General features: G+C 28.9%; 1 protein-coding gene across 1 annotated transcript in view; it reads left to right on the top strand.

Annotated features, from left to right (window-relative positions):
- LOC142324048 (uncharacterized) overlaps positions 1-23,265 on the top strand; it is a 30,505-nt gene extending 7,240 nt beyond the window's left edge. Inside the window, exons 2-3 of the mRNA XM_075364650.1 lie at positions 16,285-16,807; positions 20,676-23,265. Of these exons, the coding sequence (XP_075220765.1) occupies positions 16,285-16,807; positions 20,676-21,437 (1,285 nt within the window). The 3' untranslated portion in view covers positions 21,438-23,265. The remainder of the gene's footprint in view (positions 1-16,284; positions 16,808-20,675) is intronic.
- Positions 23,266-23,562: the final 297 nt, after the last annotated feature.

Genomic DNA, 23,562 nt, shown 5'->3' with positions numbered 1-23,562 from the left:
ATTAGACTATTTTATTTGTTATTCCATTTTAACACTAAGTTTATTTATTTTTTTTTGTCAATAATAAACCTAAACAAATACTCGTGAAATGTATTTTTTTTAAACTCATTAAAATTAGAAATTAGTTTTCAGACTTGTTAAAAACTCTGATTGATTAAATTATCATATTTTTAACGATGATTAGTAAGTATAATCATTTTTTTAAATCTTAATAATGTTTGGAATATTTTACAGTCGAGAAAATGTATCAAGATTTTTAAAACACTTATTGTACTTTCAAAAAAAAAAGGAAAGGACGTGATGTATTATTTAATTTTAGTATCTATCAGAATCCTGTTGCAGGTTAGCTGACTGACATTATACAAAAACTATAATTTTGGTGAGGAGGGGTACAGTTTAGAATAATGTGCTTCGCAACTCAACAATGAACTTACTCGGCCTGATTTTCACTCGTTAAAATTATTACCAGCGATCTCTGAAATAAGCTTTGGAATCGATCTGAGTACTTGAATCATTAAATAATTATATAGTATCTCTAAGAGGAATTCGTATATTTGACCTGTTTGATGTATCTCCTTAATGTTGTTCGTAATGCTACAATTTACAAGTTAATTCTTATGTTTATACCCTTTTACACGATCTCCTCATTAACAATTCCAGATTTTATGCGTATTAAATTTTTATTCTTTAAAAATTTAATCATCCGGGATATCAAGTTTATTTCTGTGCAATTTAATCATTAGTTTTCAAATAAAATTAAGTTCGAGTACGAAGTAAAATCATTATGTACCATAAGTAATGAAGTAAATAAGAAATCCGGATTATTTAACGATTAGGTAATATAATTTCTCTAACGTACTGCTTACGGGTATCTTTGGATTTCATTTTTTTACGTTTACTTAATTCACTCCTTAGTAATATATTATCTTTTATAAAAGTCTAATTGTTTTGAGTATTTTGTGTCAAAATCGATACTCAGTAATATATATACTTTTAATCTTATCCTATAGAAAACTGCTTTAGTTTTTTTCTAATTATGCTATTCATTTCTGTTTTATTAAATTTTACCCTAAATAGTTCTGATTTTCTAACACTGACTCGGCAGTCTTTCAAATAAAAACCTCATTACCACTATAACTTCTATATTTAATGAAAGTAATCGTTAAAGATTAAACTTTTCTTCTGATCATATCGAATCACCGTGTTAACGGTAACCCTTGTAATTTCAAAATTATATTTAATCGCATTAAAATATTTTGTTTATACAATGGCTGTTTTCGATGTAAATATTTTTTAAATAAGGTAACTAGATTTATAAATTTATACGACTTAATTTACTTAAGGTTATTCTCTTTTTTGTGTTATTTAGTGTATCGGAGTAACACAATTAAATTCGAACCATTCCATGTGGAAGGTCGACAGGTCGAGGCCAAGCTGTACCAGATAATTTGTAACACTATAGTTTCCTCGGTTCTGCCTCCCAGCTACTGTACATTGTTAGGATCTAATTAACCGTGCATCCTGGCTTGGCTAATCTAGAATCTAGAATAGAACGCATAAGGCACTTTTTCACTTATTTAGGTGAAGATCTTATTTTCTTTTTCTTCTATAAAATTAAATTCATAAATTTTCACTTTCTTCAGTTTCTATTAAATTTTTCGTGATTATTATTACTATTTTCATAAAAAAAACCACCTGTAAACTTTCCTATATTTTTATTATTATTGAGTCGTAGCCCGTCTATAATTTGAAGTTAACCGAGTATTATTAGTTTTTTGTGAAATGAATCGGTGGCAAGTTAAATCAGTATTTTAATTAAGAGTTAAAAGCATACCAGTTCAACAATTATACGACGTAACTGCGGGCAGTCGTAAAGTTTGATCCCAACTTACATTCGTTATATCTAACCTTGACTGCTTTACGACTTTTATATTTATTGTAATACAAAAAAATTACTATAAATATAATTAGAAACATTTCGTATCGCTAATTATGAACGTAAACAAAAGTGTTTTCAGAACATCGTCTGGATTTCGACAAGTTTATGAATTTTTTACTTTGTGTACAAATTTTAAAAATCTTTATTGATGGGTCCTCCTCGTATCTTACTGCAGACTTACAGGAGTCTGCAGAGCATAATTTGGTAACCACTGAATTATTTTTTTTAGTTAATAAAATGAAATTTTCTTTGGCATATTCACTTTAGACAAACATTCCAAAAAATGAAGCCATAAGCGAGTTATAAAAATTACAATAATATTTAAGTTTGTACAATTATCATCATACTGTACAATGTATTTTTTACGATCTTAAAATTCTTCCTGTTTCCAGTATACACGCTTCAGCTTAAATAGCAATGGAAAATATAAATAAACTAGTTTATGATTTATTTAAAACTTTATCCTATGTGAACGATAATCAAAATATTTTTATATAGTTATATTTAATTAATTGTAATCTTTTATATAAAGTAATCTACACTGATATCACGTAAAAATCATCAGGTAAACGTGAAATTTTATTGTGTTTGTATATTTTAAGTTTTGTTTAAACGTGCTACAACAATGATCAGGCTATGTAATAACTTTGTAATTTGAAGAGTATTCTTGTTTTTTATTCTTAATTCTATGATTATATATGTTTGTCGGATTGCGAAATTTTCCAATTCAACGAGTACAATACTTTACAAACAACGTATGTTACGGTAAAAAATCAAAACAAAGGTTTACGAACGACTACAAACGGTTGTCTGCGACCCTCAATTTTATGTTTCACTGAATGGAATAGAATCCCATGTGATTATGAAGATAACATAAAGTGTTTACAAGTAATTCTATTCAATCTCTCAAGGTTCCAAGGACTTGAAACTTCCTGAGGAAGGAAAAGAAAAATAAGGAAGGAAGTTATAATTAAATTTTCGTATTGGGTATTACAAATCCAGTATTTTGTAATACGTATTTGTTCAATACAGATTTGAATAGAGACATACTTGTCGGTGTATTAATTAATGTAATAAATCAGTCGACCGATGATGAATAGTTTACTGTAATTCATAAATACTCGTATTTTATTTTAATAAATCGTAATTAAAAAATAACCTTGCGTTTTAGAAGTTACTGCCTTTAAGCAATTATATTTTGCTATGACACGAATCTACAAAGAAAAATGTACATTAACGCCCGTACATCGTTCGCCTCAAGTTAATTAAGAAATTTAATGAAAATAAATTTTTATGCTATGAGGAAAACTATAAATTAATTACTGGTGATAAATTTTGGTTTAAAAAGTAGATAAACTTAGACAGTTGTTGATTCAAGTGATCGTGAAAAATATGATTCGGTACAAAATTACAAAAATAAATTCTATAAATACTGCAAAGAGAGTGTGAGATGCATTTGCATTTGAAACGAAAATAAATAATTTTAACATTATTCATAGATCGGGACTGTAGGGAAGATGGTTGCTGGAAAACCGTCGATTCGTGCTAATTAACTGTTTCATTTAAAAATCTAAATATGTTATTTCTTTTGTTGCTATTTTCAAATATTTTCTTATATACGACTATAATCGTTTCTAAATTCTTTTATGGGTTCCTTTCGTATGATATCTCAAACTGATCGCTTTCAACGGGACACTTATATTTAGTTTTAAGTGATTAAAGTCGTTGACTTGCGTATTTTACGTATCACCATGAAAAAAATGAAACATTGTGAGTAGTTATACTATTTTTTTAAGTACCGTATATATATATATATATATATATATATATATATATTAATAATAGTAAAAATAGTAATAATAATAATAATATATATTATTATTATTATTATTATATACATGTGGTTAATAATATAAATGAATATTAAAATATAAAATAATAAATTTAAGAAGATATCAAGATTGTTTATTTATTTCCAGTATATGATTTTTTTGTTCAATTATTTTGGAAGTAGAACATTAAATTAGATTCGAATAAAAATGCAGGAAGTTAATAAAAATTATATTATAAAAAATAAATCTGTTAAACGAAGGGCAATATTTGTATAATATAAAGCACCGGCAATACCCGTTTTACTCGGTTGGTCGTTATGTATTATCAGCTACTCATAGAAGAAAAATATATTATTCCTACACTTTTATATATATACAATTTTTACTAAACCTTTTGATGCAAACGAGATTAACATTTTATGCAAGTTTTATTAGACCAGCAAAAAAGTTGTAAAGTGATGCGGAAAAATTGATTTTGAGTCGATTGGTTTAAAACAAGTTATAATATTTAAGTTATCATGCACTTATTTTTAATGGAAGAAAAACAAGTTTTACCATTATGGTAAAATAAACAAAAAAATTTGGAACTTATATCTTGAATTCCAAGGCAAAACGATCATTATTACTATTTGATGTTTTTCTTTTAAATTTATTTTTTTTTGAGCAGCGTGTAGAGACCTAAACCAAAGACTGTTTGGGCCAGTCAGCTCATAAATTTATAATATACGTTAGGTACTGCAATGGCGATGTAAAAAATTTGTAAACGATCTATTTTCTGAATATATATATATATATATATATATATATATTAATTGAACTCGCTGATAAATAATTATGATCCGTTAATTTCATCCGATTTTGATTCATCAGCTCAAGAAAAATTAATGAAAGTAAGGAAACTTAATAATAGGATTCCCATGCAAGTACAGAATCATCAGCTACGTAGACGGAGACATTGTAAGATATGTAAAAGATGGCGATAGCTAATTGTGAGTTCGGAACAGGCATAAGCCTAATCTTTGTGTGTAAGAAGAAGAAGAAAAACAACTAAAATTGAATATATCACCTGTATATGTTAGATACTGGCACATTAATATAATTTATTCCTACTGCTAACCGGATTATGTGGATAAATGACGGTATTTGCAACTCACAATTTGAATTTAAATAATTATATCATTTATAATAGCTCGATGTTGAGGTAAAAACATTTTTATAAACTATTGTTTTTCGTAAATTTTATGTTTTCTCTATGTGATATTAAATAAATTTATATTAAAAATTGATAAGATGTAAATTACAACTGCCCCGAATTTTTTATTTAAAGTAGAAAAAAAGGCGAGTCTATGACCTGCCGCGAATGTTACATGGTTTATGTTTAATTACACATGTTTTTATGAATGTTTTGCTAATTAGCCTATGCTAATTAAATGCACATATAATGGGTTACTAAATAACCTTCATGAATTTAGCGTACTAACAACAAAAACCTTTACAAGGGAAAAGCTTCAAAATCCAGAACATCTTTAGCTATTTCTTGAGTTGTGATATTTTAACAGCGCTCCAACCGTAATGTTTTCCTTTTTTATCCCCAAAACACAAATATAATTTTAGATAAATTTTTCGTATAAAGAAGTATAAATCGTTCGAAAAGGATAAACAGTACGAACTATGCACCGGGCGGTGGCGCGTTCGTGCACTGCGCGCCACCGCCCGGTGCATCATGTGGTCCGCTCTGCGCCAGTAGCAGCTAAAATAAAAATGTGAACACATACAACAAACTAAGAAACAAGCAAACCCACAAACCATTCTTTTTTATGCGAAAGAAGACTTTTAATTCTGTGAAAGATTTCTGGTTTCTATATAAACAGAACATACATTTTTCAATTTTTCGTTTCATTTTTCTAAGTAATTACTGTAAAAATAATGTAATCGTAAAAAATGTATCAACTTCTAGATACTGATTAATTTTAAATAATAATCATACACAAGTTAATTGATAGTAATATTATTATTATTATTTTTTTTTAATTTAGTACATCTAGAACTTTAGTTGTTTTTGTATATTTCTCTGAGTTTTTCGTAATGTGTATTACCAGTGTATATATCATAGGAGCGGGTTTGGATAATCTGTATGTAATAAAAATTGTACTCTTAAAAAAAATAAGTAGATTTTATTATGTGTGTAGGGCACTTATGGCCTACAAAGCTTTAGCATTTATTTTTACTTATCCATTGCGAGTGTTTTATTCATAATTATAATTTAGGTATTTCATTACTACTTATAACCTAATTGGTTTCACACGATTTTAGTAAATATTTTTAGTTAAATATAAAAGTTACGTAAAGAATTAAACAGAAACGTTGTTACAAGATAATAAACAATTAAAAAATGAAATTATTACTTTTCGCATGGAACTTACATTTACATTATAGATATAATCTAACCTCACATCTTTAGCCGGTAACTTTTGATCAGTTTTAACAATCCGTACCTTTGTGATTATTTAAATGTGCTTTCATTCGATCATCCTTGTCTCTGCTTAGTAGCCAGTAGACACTTCAATCCACTTCATAGATAGTAGACGTAACACAAATGAAGTTCACTTTGGAGGTTAGTTTTTTGAACTAGAATTATGTTGAAAAATTGCTCTTCGGAAATTACGGACGTGAATTTTTAACATGTTGCAGCACATTAAAAATAGTTTAAGTATTGCGTCATACAACGAAATGCGAAGGGTTCATTTACATTACCTGAATAATTTAACTCTTTTCATTAAAAATTATTCGTTTTTTGGAGTTAATGTAATTTTTTTCAACATTATAATCTTCATCTTGTAGTAGTATTTCCAGACTTTCGTAGAATATTATTGAAAGAGATATGAATAAGTAATAACAAAAATTGTTACTTACTAGTAATAACATACTAATTTACTTATTTGTTAGCTCCTGGGTGGTGTGAATTGAACAAATTGAGTAGTTTATTTATTAGTGTAGCATTAAGTTATCTATTTTTACTTCCTTGTACGAAGTAAAGGAACTATTGTAATCGCGAAAAATTTCGGTTTTCAGACTTCAACGGAAATATTCATTTAAATCCATTTTGACTAGTTTCGGCGTACCGTACCGTCTGTACGTACGTATGAATCTCGCATATCTCAAAAAAGGTTAGCCATAGAATGTTAAACTTTTGAATTTAGGACTGTTGTAACCTCTAGTTGTGCACCTTCCCTTTTGATTGCAATCGACTTAACCAAAAGTGTCCAAAAAGTTCAAAACCTAAAAAATTTGGATTTTTTACTTTTTCTTAACTGCAGTAACAAGGCCTCATTGAGAGCTTTTCAACAATATATAACTTATTTTCATTGGTTCCAGAATTATAGCCAAATAAAATTTTAATTAATGAGAAATATTTGAATCTTTACAAGGAAAAGGCACATCGTTTCGAATCTGACTTAAATTTAATCTCCCATAATTTTTTAACCCTTTTTTTAATTTAAATATATTCATTTGTTAATAATTATTAGTCTCTAATTGTTAAATTTTTTTTACATTAAATAATGATTCAATAATAACAATAAAAAAAGAAAATACTAAAAAAATCAGAAGTTATTAGTGAAATAAAATTCTATGTAATTTTAATTTAAAAAAAATGTATATATGTAATTTAACAGGCGTACAAAGAAGTCATGTGCTGTTTACATCAAATTTTTACTTCGTTGTACGAAGTAAAGGAAGTATTATGATCGCGAAAAATTTCGATTTTCAGATTACAATTAAATACCCATTTCGACCATCCCCGAATCCATTTTGACTAGTTTCGGCGAGACATCTGTACGTATGTATTTCCCATAACTCAAAAACGATTAGCAGTAGTATGTTGAAATTTTTGATTTAGGACTGTTGTAACAACTAGCTGTGCACCTTCCCTTTTGGTTGCAAATCCAAAAACATTTGGATTTTAGACTTTTCTTAACTGCAGTAATAAGCCCTCATTGAGAGCTTTTCAACAATATATAACTTATTTTCATTGGTTCCAGAATTATAGCCAAATAAAATTTTAATTAATGAAATATGTGAATCTTACAAGGGTAAGGCACATTTGTTAATAATCAGGTTCAAATCAGACTTCATCTCCCTTTTTTTTAATTTAAATATATTGATTTATTAATAATTATTAATCTTATTGTAAAATTGATTGTAAAAAAAGAAATTACGATAAATAATAATTCAAAAATAACAATAACGAAAAAGAAAAATTATCAGAAGTTATTAATGAAATAAAATTTTATGTGGTTTTGATTTCAAAAAAATGTCCATATGTAATTTAATAGGCGTGTCAGGCAGGAAGTCGTGTAGTGTCCACATCAGATTTTTTTTACATTTAAATATAAAAGTAGAAAAACTTCAACGATAGAATATTACTCTGATTATGAAATACTTAGAAATAATTTAAATGTCCATATCTAAGATTAAAAATGTAACATATATTTGTTAGTATTTCACGTGGGATCTGCTTTGTAAATAAAATTTATTTATGTTTCCAGAACATAATTTCTATTGTACGTATTTTCCTTTTTTTATATTTTTAATTACTGAGAAGATTAACGAGATGAAAGAGTTGTTACACATTAGGTAACTAATAGTAGTTAAAAAGGTGTCCGTGACCATTCTGTGTGACCTCTGAATTGATACCCCGCTGTTCAAATGGATGAATCGGAGATACACAGATCAACTGCTGCTGCAGATAGCGGAATCGAAGCGTATCGTGATTATTTCACCGCATGGAATAAATTATTATGTGAACTTTTACTTAACTAAACTACGTGTTTTTGATAACATTTTAAATAACATAACAATTCGGCTTTAGTTCGTATATAAATATACGATTATTCTCTACAGATAACCATTTCTGTCTAAAAGATGATGTAGTCGACAAACAGGTCCATTTTCCATACATTTTTAGTTCAGAAATGTTATTAGTTTGCTATTTTAGTTAACGTTTAATAGAAAGGACTTTTATTGTTGTTTCTATTTGTTTTACGTCGTAGTTAAAAATTTTCTTTGTTTTCTTTTCTGTCTATAAATGTTCCACATAAATAAGCACATTTTTTTCGCAGTATTACGGTATAATATTAATCGAGTTTTCGGTCGTTAATAACGACCGAAAACTGGTTGTTTCCCCTTCATACACAACTTAGAGAAATAAAATGTTAATATTATCGGTAAACTCAACAACAGTTGCAATGAAGTGAATTGTTCAATAAATTGTTCTCTAAATTTTGGAGAAATCATATAGAAAATATATGGAGCGATTAGGTTCATTCCTACAGAATAACCACATTTATTACACTAGAAAAAATTTTGTGATTATTATAGGCGTAAGAAAAATAGAACCATTTAAAAGCCTCAGTTTTTAAATGTGGCAAAAAAATCTGAATCGAAGCCTTATTCTTAATTAAATAGATACGGGTACGATCCTAGCACAGAATTATCTCCTAACGTCCCTGTATGATAAAAAAGAAATTACATCATCAAAGCAATCATCATTTTATTATTCCATCTTTCAGATTTGTTCGAAATGAACTTTTTCTATTAATTATCACATTTCGTTCATCGCAAATTTGTTAACCGGTGGTTTTTAATTTTATATTAGTTAAGAAAAATACTACTTAATAGTAAAGAAAAAAAACAGCTTGTTAAGAAAATTATTACTCCTTTTATTGTTCTTTTGATTCTACTTGTTTTCTTTTTTTGTATTTATTGTTTAAACTATGTAGTTTTGGATATCTTCACTCGTACTACATTAATCGTTCAGTTCTGTTATTGACGACACACGAAGAAATATGTTTGTTTATTTTTCTATATTTTATTTTTAGGGGGGTCTTAGGATTTTAATTCATGTTTGTCTAGTGTTTAAGAGATTATTATTAAATTTTCGCCTACTGTAGAAAAGTAAAATTATTTTTCAATTCTTCATTGTACTTACTTTTTAATTCTTGTCTTTCACCCTTCTTAAATTGTAAAATTAATCAGGTTATGTTTTCTAACATGTACTGTTTTGACATTTTAAAATCTGTTGTTTGCTTGTAAATAACTTTTAGATTTCATCTTAAGCAGCTCTCAATCTATTTTCTTCCTTTTTTGGATTAAATCCTTTAATAAAAATTCCTGAATGTGTGAATCGTTTTACCTTTTTGTAGTATTTTTTCGCTATGATTGGTTATTATTCTTTTTCTTCATATATACCAACGTTCCTCTTGCACCCTCTAATTGCTGTTCTCATCGGTAAACTATTTAATTTCATACTTTTTAACTATTCCTTTGATCATCAATGGTAAGGTATGAGTGGATGTATGACAAGCATAATGAAGTAGCTTGAGGGTGGTAATTTTACCGGCCGCGACGTATTACAAGATAACAGCAAAATCCGGTAATTTAGAATAAAAAATAGGTTATCTTAAAATTGAATTTATTTTACAACAATTCGCTTTAAAATATTTTGTAAATTCATAATCTCACGGATATTTGTAACAGTCATATAAGTAAACTAGCCAACCCGTCACGGCTTCGCCCGTTCTATATGGTTAGTTGCGTTTCCCGTCGCGGTCAGAGAATGTTTAGTCGGTCGGGGCTCGCTTCATTCGCCCTTTCCTTCTTGGCAGGAGGCTCCGCCTCCTGGACCCCCTGTGTTCATTAAACTCGTGCTTTGAGAAAAATAATAAATAAAAATTAAAGCCTGTCCAATTAAAAAATGTATTAAAAAAATAGTAAAAATGTATTTTTACCGATTCTTAGCGTTTCTCGACAAACACCAGTAGGAGGTGACCGTACCTCGTTTCTCATTTTTAAAAAAAATTGTTAATTACTTTTACCTTAATTTTTTTAGTCAAGTAACCGGAGATAGGTGCAGCCAGTCGCGTCGCACATACAGTAATAGTGGCTGTGTTGGTTGAGCCACCCCTTCATACACCGTCGCACCCCTTAACTATCGAAATTAAAAAAAATTCCGAAAATGGTTTATAGTTATTTGTCTGAAGAGTATTTTCATGCCCCAATCTAGTGATTATCTTGTTTAGTATAGTCGGTAATGGAGAAAATTTGCAATCATTGTTCAAATATATTTTACTTTTCTTCATCCCTTTCTAGAAAAATCTGGAAATTTGTTTTTAAATATTTAAATGAAGATTATAACACACTAAAAATCAAGTTGTCATCTTCATTTGTTACCAAGAAATTAAAAAAGAAATAGTAAATTTTGTTGTTACTCGATTTTAATCCTTTAAACTCGGAATTTCAAAAAAATCCTTTCTAGTGTGCACTTACATCGTAAGAATAACATGTAAACAAATTTTCATCAATTTATCTTCAGTAGTTTTTTCTGATCGTTGATGATTCAGGCAGTAAGTACATATTATTTCATATATATCATCAAGAAATGTACATATACGAGTACAATAATAATTTTAATACAAAATATTCCATCATTATCGGTGATACTATAGGGATATGAGGTGAAACTGAGTTGTATTAAGCAACGTGTCGCACCTCTCTTCAGTTCGTTTTCTCTGGAAATGAAATATTCAGTAATCTTGCTAATAACGTACTGTAAAATTAGTGAGTTTTACTAAACTAGTAAATAAGTAAAGTAAAATTAGCAGCTGAAGTTCATATACTAAAGTAAATATGCATTGTTGATTTTATTTAAATAAGTACTGTATCGCGTGAGCGTGTTTTTTTTTCTATAATCATATTCTATTTAATTTTCTGCGTCTTAAAAAAAATTATCCTCTCTCTCATCTTACCAATGATGAATGAACAGATCACAGAGAATTGTAATATTATATAATTACAATAATATCAATTTACAGCAATTGTTATTATAAATGACAATTAATTATAATAAAATAGAATTAATAACTTTGTACTGATCGTATTGATTATGTAATGTCGGGTACCAAAGTTTGTCCCTGGTTGAACTTCACAACCGTTATTATGTAAATGATTTTTTAGAATGAGAGGATAAATACAAAACTGACGAAGAAAATTGTAATGAAGCCGATATCAGTAATGAAGTACGTTGTTCTTGATAGATGCTGCGGGTGAAAATATTTATAATTACATTGAAAAGTACGCCAACAGACGATTTCATGCTAGTAACAGTAATTTCATGCTAGTAGATTTCAAGTTGGTAACCCAACTTCCGGTTTTATTCGCGCTCTTTTTACTTGATTTTAAAATGACTTGTCTTTTCAATTTTTCAAAGGAAGTAATTATTAGGTGGTTTACATATACAAAACAGCTCTTTTTCATAGAAAAATAAACAGGATTCAAGGTCAAGTTTTTTAACCTACATTTGAAATTGTAAAATAAGAAAAAGTAAATATAAAAAGTAGGAAAACGTGAAACCGTTATTTTACCGCTGACTTACTCGAAAAGCTGCATTATCAACATTCTGTCATAGCTCGTTGAAAAATGTGATAACTGTAGATTCAATGACTCCGTAGTTTTGCGTTTCGTTTATGTTGGTGCTTAACGACCGTCTCTTAAATCAAATGATATAATTGTCGTGGTTTTAATATCTTCACCTCGTCAGTTTTTTGATGTATTATTAATTCAGTATGTACACGTTATTGCGTATATTCATCGTAGTATTCAGCCTAAAAGACTTACTGTGGCGGTAATCTTACCGTAATCTTTATAAACAATATCTTGTATTCTCTAGCAGCTTCATCGTTTTCAGTTGTATATAAACAGATTCTTGATTCTTGTCTATTTGTTTCTTGTTTTTCCCTGATAACCAATACAATATTTATAAAAATAATTAGTTTGATCGTTTATGTTGAACGTTCAATTCTCTGCATCCTTGGAAGAATATTTATTGTTCTATTTTGCATTTCCCAAATGTATACTCTGGTATTTATTCTTCACTTCGCAAAATATGTACAGAGATCTGGTTATATAAAGAAATCTGTAAATAAGTTAAAATTAGTGGGAATTTTTTATTCAGTTTGCTGTCTTTTTGTAGCATGTTTTAGTTTAACGCGAGTAACTTGAAGATTACTGTTGTTTTTTATTTATTTTACTTTTTAACTAATACAGATTTATTCAGTTCATTTTAATCATCTAAATTTACATTTAATCAAATATAAATTATTGAAATAAAAAGCTAATGTGGATACCAAATGACTTCCATGTACGCCTATTAAATTAAATATACATATTTTTTTTAAATGAAAACTACATAAAATTTTATTTCACTAATAACTTCTGATATTTTTTCATATTTTTTTTTTTATTGTTATTATTGAATTATAATTTATTGTACAAATTTGTTTACAATCAGCGGTTAATAATTATTAATAAATCAATATATTTACGTTAAAAAAGGAGAGAATTCGGATTCGAACCGATGTGCCTTCCTCTTGTAAGATTCAAATATTTCATTAATTAAAATCTTATTTGGCTATAACTCTAACACCAACGAAAATAAGTACCACGTATGATGATATATCGTTGAAGGTCTTTCAATGAGGGCTTATTACTGCAGTTAAGAAAAAGTCTAAAATCCAATTTTGTTTTTGGATTTTGGGCTTTTAGTTTTGGGATATGTTTGCTAAAGTCGATTGCAATCAAACGGGAGTGCAAAACTAGATGTTTCAGCAATCTAAACCCATAATTTCAACGTCCTACGGCTTATCGTTTTTGAGTTTTGCAAGATAAATATGTTGGTATGTACGTAAGTACAGACGTCACGCCGAAACTAGTCAAAATGGATTCAGGGATGGTCAACATGGATATTTCAGTTGAAATCTGAAAACCGATTTATGTTATTTTTATAAGATTTTAATTTTTGCAAGGTTAAGCAGAAAACAAAATTTTGTTGTATACTTATTTACAATATAAATATTTTTTTTGTATCAGGCAACTAAATGTTTTTCAAAAAATCTTAGGCGAAACAAAAACTTAATAAAACTAATATCGAACAGCTGTTTCATTATATTTTAAAAATAGTTAGAACTAAAACGTTTGATTAGGCTATTTAATACAAATATTTTGGATTTTAAATCAATTCTATTTTTATGAAAAAACAAGTACGAGTACTTCTAGTTTGTTATGAAAACTGTTGAATCCCTCTACTTTCTCATAATTCTTTATAAATATCTGAAAGTTGGGAAATTTAAATATATTATCTACTTATTCATATATATTAGTATGAAGAAATTCATCAGAAGAAATTTTCATGAGGTGTAAAAAAAAGTGTTCTTTCCTATGTAATGAGAAAATACAACGTAACGTTTTCGAGGATGAAATAGTTCGAATTACCATAGCTCTCTTAGTCGGGTCGGACTTAATTTTTGTAAGTAAGCATGCAAACGTTCTTGAATGCAGATGATGCTTGGGACTAGCAAATTACGCATCACTACCACTTGTCTCCACACGGGCTCGCTGTTAAATGAATGTAACTACTGTCACAGAGATTAACTCTTACTGATTACTACTTCTTTTATCGCAAATAATTTACGTGTATTACAGCCTTAAGAAAAAACGGTACAGATAGTTTAAAGCACCCGATTAATGTACTCATTTCTGTAGTGGAACAATTCATTATACTTTTTACAGGCTCTACACTGCTTTTCCCCGGTTGAGAAATGTAAAATGGGTAATACTGTACAATAAGAGTGATATGTAAGTAATAATTAAAAGAAGAATTTGAGTCGAGGAGGAAAAATAAAAAAAAGTCAAAGAGAAAGTAAAAATGATATTACGATTCGCTTATGATATAATTCTTTTAATGAAAACTAAAAGTGAATTTCTAGAGAGTATAAAGGTTACGGATCCATGCGGGAAGGAAATTTATTAGCAAATAAATAAAGTGAAATGAAAGCGACAGTAAGAAGATATTAATGAATTACTACTAACATATTACTATAGCAGAAAAAATACACCTGAAGTAGAATTTATTTTCTTGCAGTAAATTAATTAAAAAGATCAATGAAGTTATGAAGTAACTAGATTATAATAATAATCTAGTATAACCAAAGAGAACTTTTACATTCTACAGATAGTAACTGACAAAAATATATGAAGTTTAATTTTTTAAAAAAAATCATGTAGTGATTAGCGCTTTATGGCAGCAAATAATGATCAAATCCAAAAAATAAAAAATAAAGGTTCTTAAAATATGAATAGAACATGTTGAAGATGCAAGAGATTATAAATTTCCGAAAATTTTAACACCAGTTGAAAAAGATGGAAGTTAAGTGGAAAACGTTTGTTAAAGGAAGAACTAACTTTGTAGATTTTATTTTAAAGTATTCTTACGTAATTAATTTTGAACTGAAGTGAAATGTATAGAGGATAAAATATAAATGAATATTTGTAGAAAGTAGGGAAAGAGAAATATTTGAATGCATTAGCTGATAATTAACTACGAAGTAGCTAATGCGTTGAGATTACGATATCAGTAGTACAGAACTGGAAGTCGCCCAAAAGTGTGACGAGCTTACGGCTAGTCACAAACGTTTGTCAAAAGAAGTGTGCTAACTACTGTTAAAAAATACTATAATTGGTAAAAATACTAGGGTGTTCACTTAAAAAAAAAGAACTTCGAGAGTACTCTACATAATTTTAGTAACAAAATGAATATTTTGATTAAATGTAGAAGAAAACAGTCGGTTCTAACAAGAACCACTGCACTTTTTTCGTAAAAGTAAACTATTCAGAACGCATGAGGTTTTATTTTACGTTCGTTTTATTAAATTAAAATTATAAATTAATTTTTATAAAAATGTTATGTCTACAAGTTAGTGTTACGTCGCAAAGTATTACTTTGCGGTGTACAATACAGTACTCATGAAGTAGAAAAAATTTAATTTTAGCGTAATATAAGCCGAATCGATTATGTGTTATTTATAGTTTTATATTACTTTTTATGATTTTCTCAACTTTAATAATGAATATTATTAAAGTTATATACGTAAAACTATTTCTATTATAAAATTGTTTGTATTGTATGTACGTGTATTCCTTTTACTACATACGTATTTCTTTCATCTCATTGCTATTAAAGAATTTGTGGTCTGTAAATGAAACTTTATAATTGTATACTTTGTTATATATGTTCGTTAGAAACGACACAATATCGTTCATAAGTTGTGTTTTAAAAACTTTTTTGAACCACTAAATTTTACTGTTAAATTTCAGATGACATTATGTTTCAACGTTAAGCTGTAGAATAGAACTGTTTTTTCAATATATTTACAATTCATTCTTTTCACTTATAATTAATTATGTTGTTATTTCTTTTAAATAATATTTAGTGTTACTTAGGAATTTTATATTATTGATTAATAATGGCGTAATTAGAATTTTTTGACGGCTAGTTATTTTAGTTTACTTACCATAAAATAAAAATATTAAGATTAGTCGACTTTTGTTTTAATTAACGATAACATTATCGTTTTCTGGGAGTGTTTTTTATCGACTAATATTTTTTATCTTTTGTTCCAGGGATTTAAGGATATTCGAACTATATTGTATATTTTGCCTATTTTTGGAAGCAGCCTACGGGAATGTTCTTTTAATGTCAAAAGATGGTATACATTTGCAGCAAGAACAATTATCTAACATTTTTCGGACGGTGCGAAGTAAAGTCGGTCAGCCAAAAATAATCGAGCTATGGGAAGGAACGATCGGGAATAACGGGGAATATCCAGAAGATTTCAATCGGGTTCGTCGGTCGGTAACTGAAATTCCTAAAGAACAGTCTATAGAAGAAAAAAGAATCTCAAGGTCGCTGAATCAACCGTCGTCGGTAGACGTTCCTGCTAATGAACTGCAAGAATCAAGAATATTTAACGATCGTGATCAAATACACGTTGTTAGTTCTGCTATACGTGTACTATCTAAAAAAGAAAATGAAAACGACGGTGAACAGACAAGAAAGAAAAGGAATGAGTATCAGTGGAGGAAACCGAGAACACAGTTCGTTACTAGAACCGAAAGGATGTCGCCGCTCGCTCCAAGATATCAGGTGATAATAATTTAATTATTGAAAACTAATAAAAGTAAAGTTGAATGTTATACTCATTCATTCGTTAAAACATTTTCCCCCAATTTTCTTATTTATCTATAAGTTAAATTAACGTTATTTTACACGCATTTTACTTTTATTTTTATATCAGAAATGTATTTGTACACTCTCCTAACAACAAAAATATTTAAAAAGATTTGGCCGACTGAAATAGGTTGCTAATAAAATATGTGCAAATTTACGCCGTACTTTTGTCATCTTGAACTACGTGTCTTTTATATAATGAACGTATGTTATTTTTATTTATGTAGATTATGTAATATCGTATTCGTGTAATTATCGTATACAAAAGGATATAATTCTATGAAAGAGTTTTTAATAAAGTTATTTATTAGATGACTAGTTTCAATAAATAATAATAATTGCAATCATTTAGTTGAATGAGGTGTAAGAATTTATACTTTCAAGTGAAGAAGTTGGCTATCAAATATTTTTCTCCCGATGCTCATGATATAGTTCATCCAGAAGACGTAGGAAATAAAAATGATATCATTAGAAAAATATTCATAAAAACTAATCTTACAATCAATCACGCGATTAATACTTGTATGTATTATGTTCATTTAACGACGTCAGTTTGTGAAAAAAATGCTATAGCATCCCGAATGCCGTCATTTGTGAAACTGCAACATAAACACTAAGTGATGTTTATGTATGTGTGTTTTTTTTATATAAAAATTATCATTGCTTCTTGGATGGAAAGAGGTAGCATTTAAAAAAATTTCTTTGTTAAAAGGAAGCGTTTTCCTTTCAATCATTATGCTATTCTTTTAGGGGGGGAGGAGGAGCATTATCGATTAAATCGGTTCCTTTCCAAGAAATAATAGGCTCAAATAAGGAAACAATTGACATTCTTCACAAATTTGTATCGATAATTGTTTCATCATTGTATAGAGAACTCTCTGAAAATATACGCGTATTTTCTTGTGATCAGTAGCCTACTTTATCAGAGAACTTTACGGTAAATGATACAATAAAGGTATCCTCTCTGAAGGGATGATTAATAGAGATGCCCGTATAATTTTTTTATTTAATTTATAAAATTTTTTTATGACTGGACAGAAAATCTTTTGAAGCCAACACTAAAATGTAATTTTACCGTTTAAAATTATTAGGTCGATAATGGCATAACATTATTGATAAAATTACGGCCAGAGTGAATGATACGAGGTCTGTAAATAAAGTAATGAGGTTGGTTCAGAAAAACTTTTTATTTATAAACCAATTACCCAGGTGAACCAGTCAGGTGAATAGGGTGGTTGAGGAACTACAGGAATGTTTTTCTTTGCCAAAAACTAATTAATTGAGAGTTCAGTGTGAAAAGGTGCATTGTCATGATGGAGAATCCAGTTGTCTTTGATAGCTGATTTCACGCGGGAAACTCTTTTCCTCAGTATTTCAAGAATTTCTCGGTAAACATATTAGTCTGTTCTGTCTATTACAGTCTTTTCTGAAGGCAGAAATTATAGACAATACCATTACCATCGAAGAAACAAATTAGCTTGGTTTTGATGTGATTCATGATGCTGCATCATGATAATGCACTTGTTACACTGCACTCTCAATTAATGAGTTTTTCCAAAGAAAAGCATTCCTGTAGTTCCTCAACCACCTTATTCACCGGACTTGAGTCCTCCGGCCTTTTCCTGTTCACGACTTTAAAAAACACCTCAAAGAACACCATTTTGGAATAGTAGAAAAAATTTAAAAAATGTAACGATCATCTGAAGGATATTCCGGTTTCTGAATTACAACACTGCTATGAAGAGTAGGAAAACCATTTGAAGCGTTGCGTGGCTTCCCAAAGGAACTATTTCGAAGGTAATAGAGTACATGTATAATTGGATTGTAAATAAAAAGTTTTTCTGAACCAGTCTCATTACTTTATTTGCAGACCTCGTATAACAAATGCGACTATAAACAATATTATACTAATGAGATTATGATCTTCCGGGATTACCATAGAAGGTTTCTTAAATGTTGCGGTTTTTATGAATTTCTGTTTAAAGTAAACAAAATTTCTATTTTATTCAATAAAAAGTTTTTAATGATATTTAGTATATTCCGTACATTAATTAATGTTCCCTCGATATGCTGGGAGTCAATACCACGTTAAGATCATGCTACATGGTAGAATTTAAAAAGCCACCTTTGTGGTTTGAAAACACCTCCTTTTAATAAACATCCGTAGTTTATACCATATTTACAAATGTTAAGTAGATAGATTTAGAAATTAAATTACAAAGCGATTTAAAAAAAATAAAATTTGCAACCTTATACTTTTATTTCGTATAGAACAACTATTTATTTACGGATGAAAGAGGAAAATGCCTTTTTTGATTGAGTATAAAGAGAAAAATTAAAGATGAAATGAATGCTTCTTTTTGTCGTCCTGATATTTTTTTTTTAAATCATTTCAAGTGTCGTAGTTGTTCATAATGTCAATTTTTTATTTTTCTTAGAAGCAAGATATTGTCGCGTGTTCGCAGCTCGATGACGATATTGAGAGATTGACAATTTAGAATGTATATATAATTACAGTTTATTGTTTAAAAATGTAAAATAATGACAATGGTAATAATAAAAATAAACGAGGACAATAATAGAACAATTAATGAAAAATAATAAATAAACAATTATCAATCATATTAATCACAACCACAATAATAATACAAATATTACATGTCAATAACAAACAAATAAACGAACAATTAATACATAACATAACATAAAAATACAATAAATAACATAATAAAAACAATAAACAATCATCATATTACACAGTCATAAATGTAAATAATAATAATAAACAGAGATTATGCACATGACAGAGTTTAAAATAGTCAGGATTTATTCCAGGTGGATAAATAAACAAACCAGAATTCCCACACGTTAACAAACGATATAGCGTAATTTCTAGGTTTAACACTTTTAACTACTAGTCTTAAATTAACAAACAATAGTACACTAGATAAGACGAGTATAAAGTTCACTGCAAATACTTTTGCTGTCCACAAATAAAACTACTCTACAGTTTACGAATGAAATTTAGTAGATTATATCTTTCACTTATAGTTTTACAGTAACTCAACGATAGTATTTCTTGTTTATTAGAATTACTCGTGGTGTCACCTTAATCGTAACAAACTTAATTCACACTGGAAATTCGCTCCTTCACTGTTCTCCCCGCAGAATGGTCTCGCTGACTGACGTCCCGCAGACTCACACCACCGACTCTTCCCGCTAGACTGACGATGTAACGTCTCGCTGGACTGTTTTGCAAAACTGATCGCAGGCTTCGTACAATTCGCATTTCGCAGTCTACCCTCGCGGGACTGACGTCGTAACGTCTGGCTGGACTGGTTTGGAGAACTTCGCCGAACCGATTTTTAGCTGATCTTACCAGGGGTATTTATACTTCTATATTCTTTACTTGCCGGACCGGACCCAACTAAAAGCTTGAGAATGATCGACCGAGTCTGTTCGTTCTCATGCATTCCTTAACCCGGTCTGATAACTGTTCTCACGGTAAAACATCTGTTCATTGTGTTAGAAGGCAGTTTTACAAAAGACGATTGTTAAGCGGACCTGTTACCCTTACAAAAAGGGTTCCTTTTAGTCCCTTTCTGGATTTCTTCAATTATTATATTTTCTACTACTTTCATAATAATTGGTAGGAATCCGTTACTCAGGTCCGCTATACCGGTATTGTTACAGTATTTTCAGATGTAGCAGATAATTATATAGCTTTTAAAAATCTCATTTTAATTTAAATGTGCGTGTGTAAAATCACAATTTTTTGTTTCAGTTTCCACCCGATAGATCCGACCGTTACTTATTGGATAATGAAATTACACCTTCGTACCGAAGGGCGAGTTTTCCTCAACGAAGGATTATCTACTTCGCTACATTACCAGAAATAGTACGTCGACCGACTGCTAACGATTGGCCACAGCAACAGCTACAAGTGCAGCAACAGCAGCACCAGTACTCACCTCCATTAAGACAACAGCCAGCCGCTTTAGACAGTCGCCCGTACTATCCTCTGGTGCGCGACAACGAGGTTACACGAGTACAGTCCTCGGTCATCGATGTGACAAATCGTGATCCGCCTGCATCACCGTCTCAAACACCGACAATAATTTCTTCCGTTTTAGCTTCACCAAAATATACGATAATCGATGCTGAACCTCCGCAGTATACGAGGCCATATTACAATAATTATCCTTACAATGTGCGTTATCCGCAACCGTATTATAACTACAATTCAAATAGGTACTATTATGACGATATAAGAACCCCGCCTTACAGAATACAACAAACCTTTCAACCACCTTATTACAGTAAACCGGAATACATTCCGATAGAGTCTCCGACACCCTCTCCCACGGCACCCGCGTCGTCTTCAACATCTCAACAGGGGATAACCGAATCGAATCAACAGCATATAACTCCAACAAATACAACAAACACAGAAAAAAATAATGATAAAATCAATAATGATAATAACAATAATAATAATATTAATAATAACAATAACAATAATTCCGTTCATTCGCGGTATATATGATTGTTAAAAACAACAGAAAGTAAGCGTTTACTATGTGAACTTCAGTACCTCAGTACTGAAAAAACTGTGATTGTGATTGGAGGAAATGAATGTTAAATGAAGGCTTTTTTAAATTGAATTTTGGTTGTTTGTCGTTCTTTGTCGTTTCCTTTGGTTAATTTAGATGAGTTTTTCAGTTTAATTTAGACGAGACTGCAGATGAGGTCATGAGTGTGTTTTCTAATTTCTATATGTACATATATATTTAATATACACAAGTACATATATATATATATATATATATATATTAATACAACCTGATTATAATCAGTTTATTATTTACACTTTAAAAAAAAAAAAAAAAAAAAAAAGACTATGCTGTAAAATTATTTTGGTGCCTCAAAAAATTTGTATTTATTTTGTTTGTAAAATTTGTTTAATTTTACTATAAATTTCTGTTCCTATATTTTATGGGTTAAATATTTAAAGCCATCGCTGTTCATAAGCCGAAAAGACATAAATTTTTTAAAAGTTTTAATTTCTTCTAATTTAATTTTCCTCTTATTTATCTTTTGTTTTATAGAATTATTTATTAACATATTTTGTATTGAGACAGTTTTTAATTTTCCGATTCTTTAGCCTTCTGTTGTGAGGTAATAATTTGTCTAAGAGTTTAAAAAGGATCTCGTTTTGTTTAGTTAAATGTAATGTTGTCGGCTTACTATGTAGCGTTTATATTTATTATTTATATAAGTATTTCGGATAGCCAAATGTATTATTTCACGGATTTTAATTTGGTGGTTATCACAAATTCCGTTTATAATGTACAACTCATTACCAATTTTATGAAAATATCTACATTAGTAACAGGCTTCAGTTATTTTGACAGTTTTGTTACTTTATTTTCAAAAAATGTCTTGTTGATAATAAAAAATACATTTAACTATAAAAATTATTTAAATTAGCATCTAGATCTGCGTAAAAATAGAATATTAATTGTGTAATAAAGTTTTTATTTTTTGAAAAGAAATTTTATTCCGGTAATGTGAGTTCAAACGGACATTTTTATTGCCTACTTTACGTACGTTTGCGTAAGCGTGTATATATTTTACTTTTTATACGTCTTGTTATTCTTCTAAAAGTTCATCATTTTATGGGGGAAAAAATAGTTTGGAATCCTAGGTGCTTTTCGCTTGATTATTGTAATTATCAGAATTTTTTTTGTAGCTCAATTTTGTTTTTGTTGTAGACAAAAAATTGCTTTTACGCTTGACCCTTGTTTGGTTACGGTGGGGAATTAAGTCGTGGAAATATAATGTGGAAATTAAAATCGCTAATTAAAATTTTCTCAGATATTTTGATGAAAAATAATGTCCAGTTAAGATAAAAATAGGTGTTGCTTTAGTTGTTGTAGTTTGTTTTCAGCTAATATTCTTACATTGCGTTATAAAAGATTCGAAGTCGAAGTTCTGATAGCGGTTTATTTTTAAAATAAAAAAACATACAAGAAGTACTTAGCTGCATTTTAATAACGTTGTACTATTTATCTAATTATACATGAAAATAATTATTTTTCTAGAAAAAAATATAAATTTAGATAATGTATAACTTACATTTTTGGAATTAGAAATTACTCTCTAATTAAAAAAAATAATAATAACTTGTCAGATATGGGTACATTTTATTTATAAAACAATAAACTTACTAGTTCGATACATAAAAAGTATAAATCATATGTTAAAATTAATTTCCTGTCAAAATTTTATTTATATTTCTGACTTTTTTTATATTTATGTTTTGTATTTGTATTTAGGATTAATTTTAATAATGGATTTATAATTTATTAAATAAATTTTTATAGAAAATAGTTTTTTGTCTTTTACTTTATCCTATTTGTTTCTCATTTACATATATGTAGAAATACATAGGTCGATACAAAGTAATTGTCATTAAGTTGGATGCAGAAATAAATTTCTGTTTTAACGCATGGAACTGAATACATGTTTTAATACTGTACATTATAATGTTTATAGTCCTACTGAACCGTATCATAACGGTTACTATTAGCCTACTGAGTTCTATTAACCATTTTACCTAGGAACTAATGCAGTAATTTCTTGTGAATCCAGGTAATAACACACCAGTG

This window comes from Lycorma delicatula, chromosome 1 (genome assembly GCF_047948215.1).
Source record: "Lycorma delicatula isolate Av1 chromosome 1, ASM4794821v1, whole genome shotgun sequence".
Classification (NCBI taxonomy): Eukaryota; Metazoa; Arthropoda; class Insecta; order Hemiptera; family Fulgoridae; genus Lycorma; species Lycorma delicatula.
Note: the sequence above shows the minus strand (reverse complement) of the source record. Positions and strands in the feature narration are given on the sequence as shown.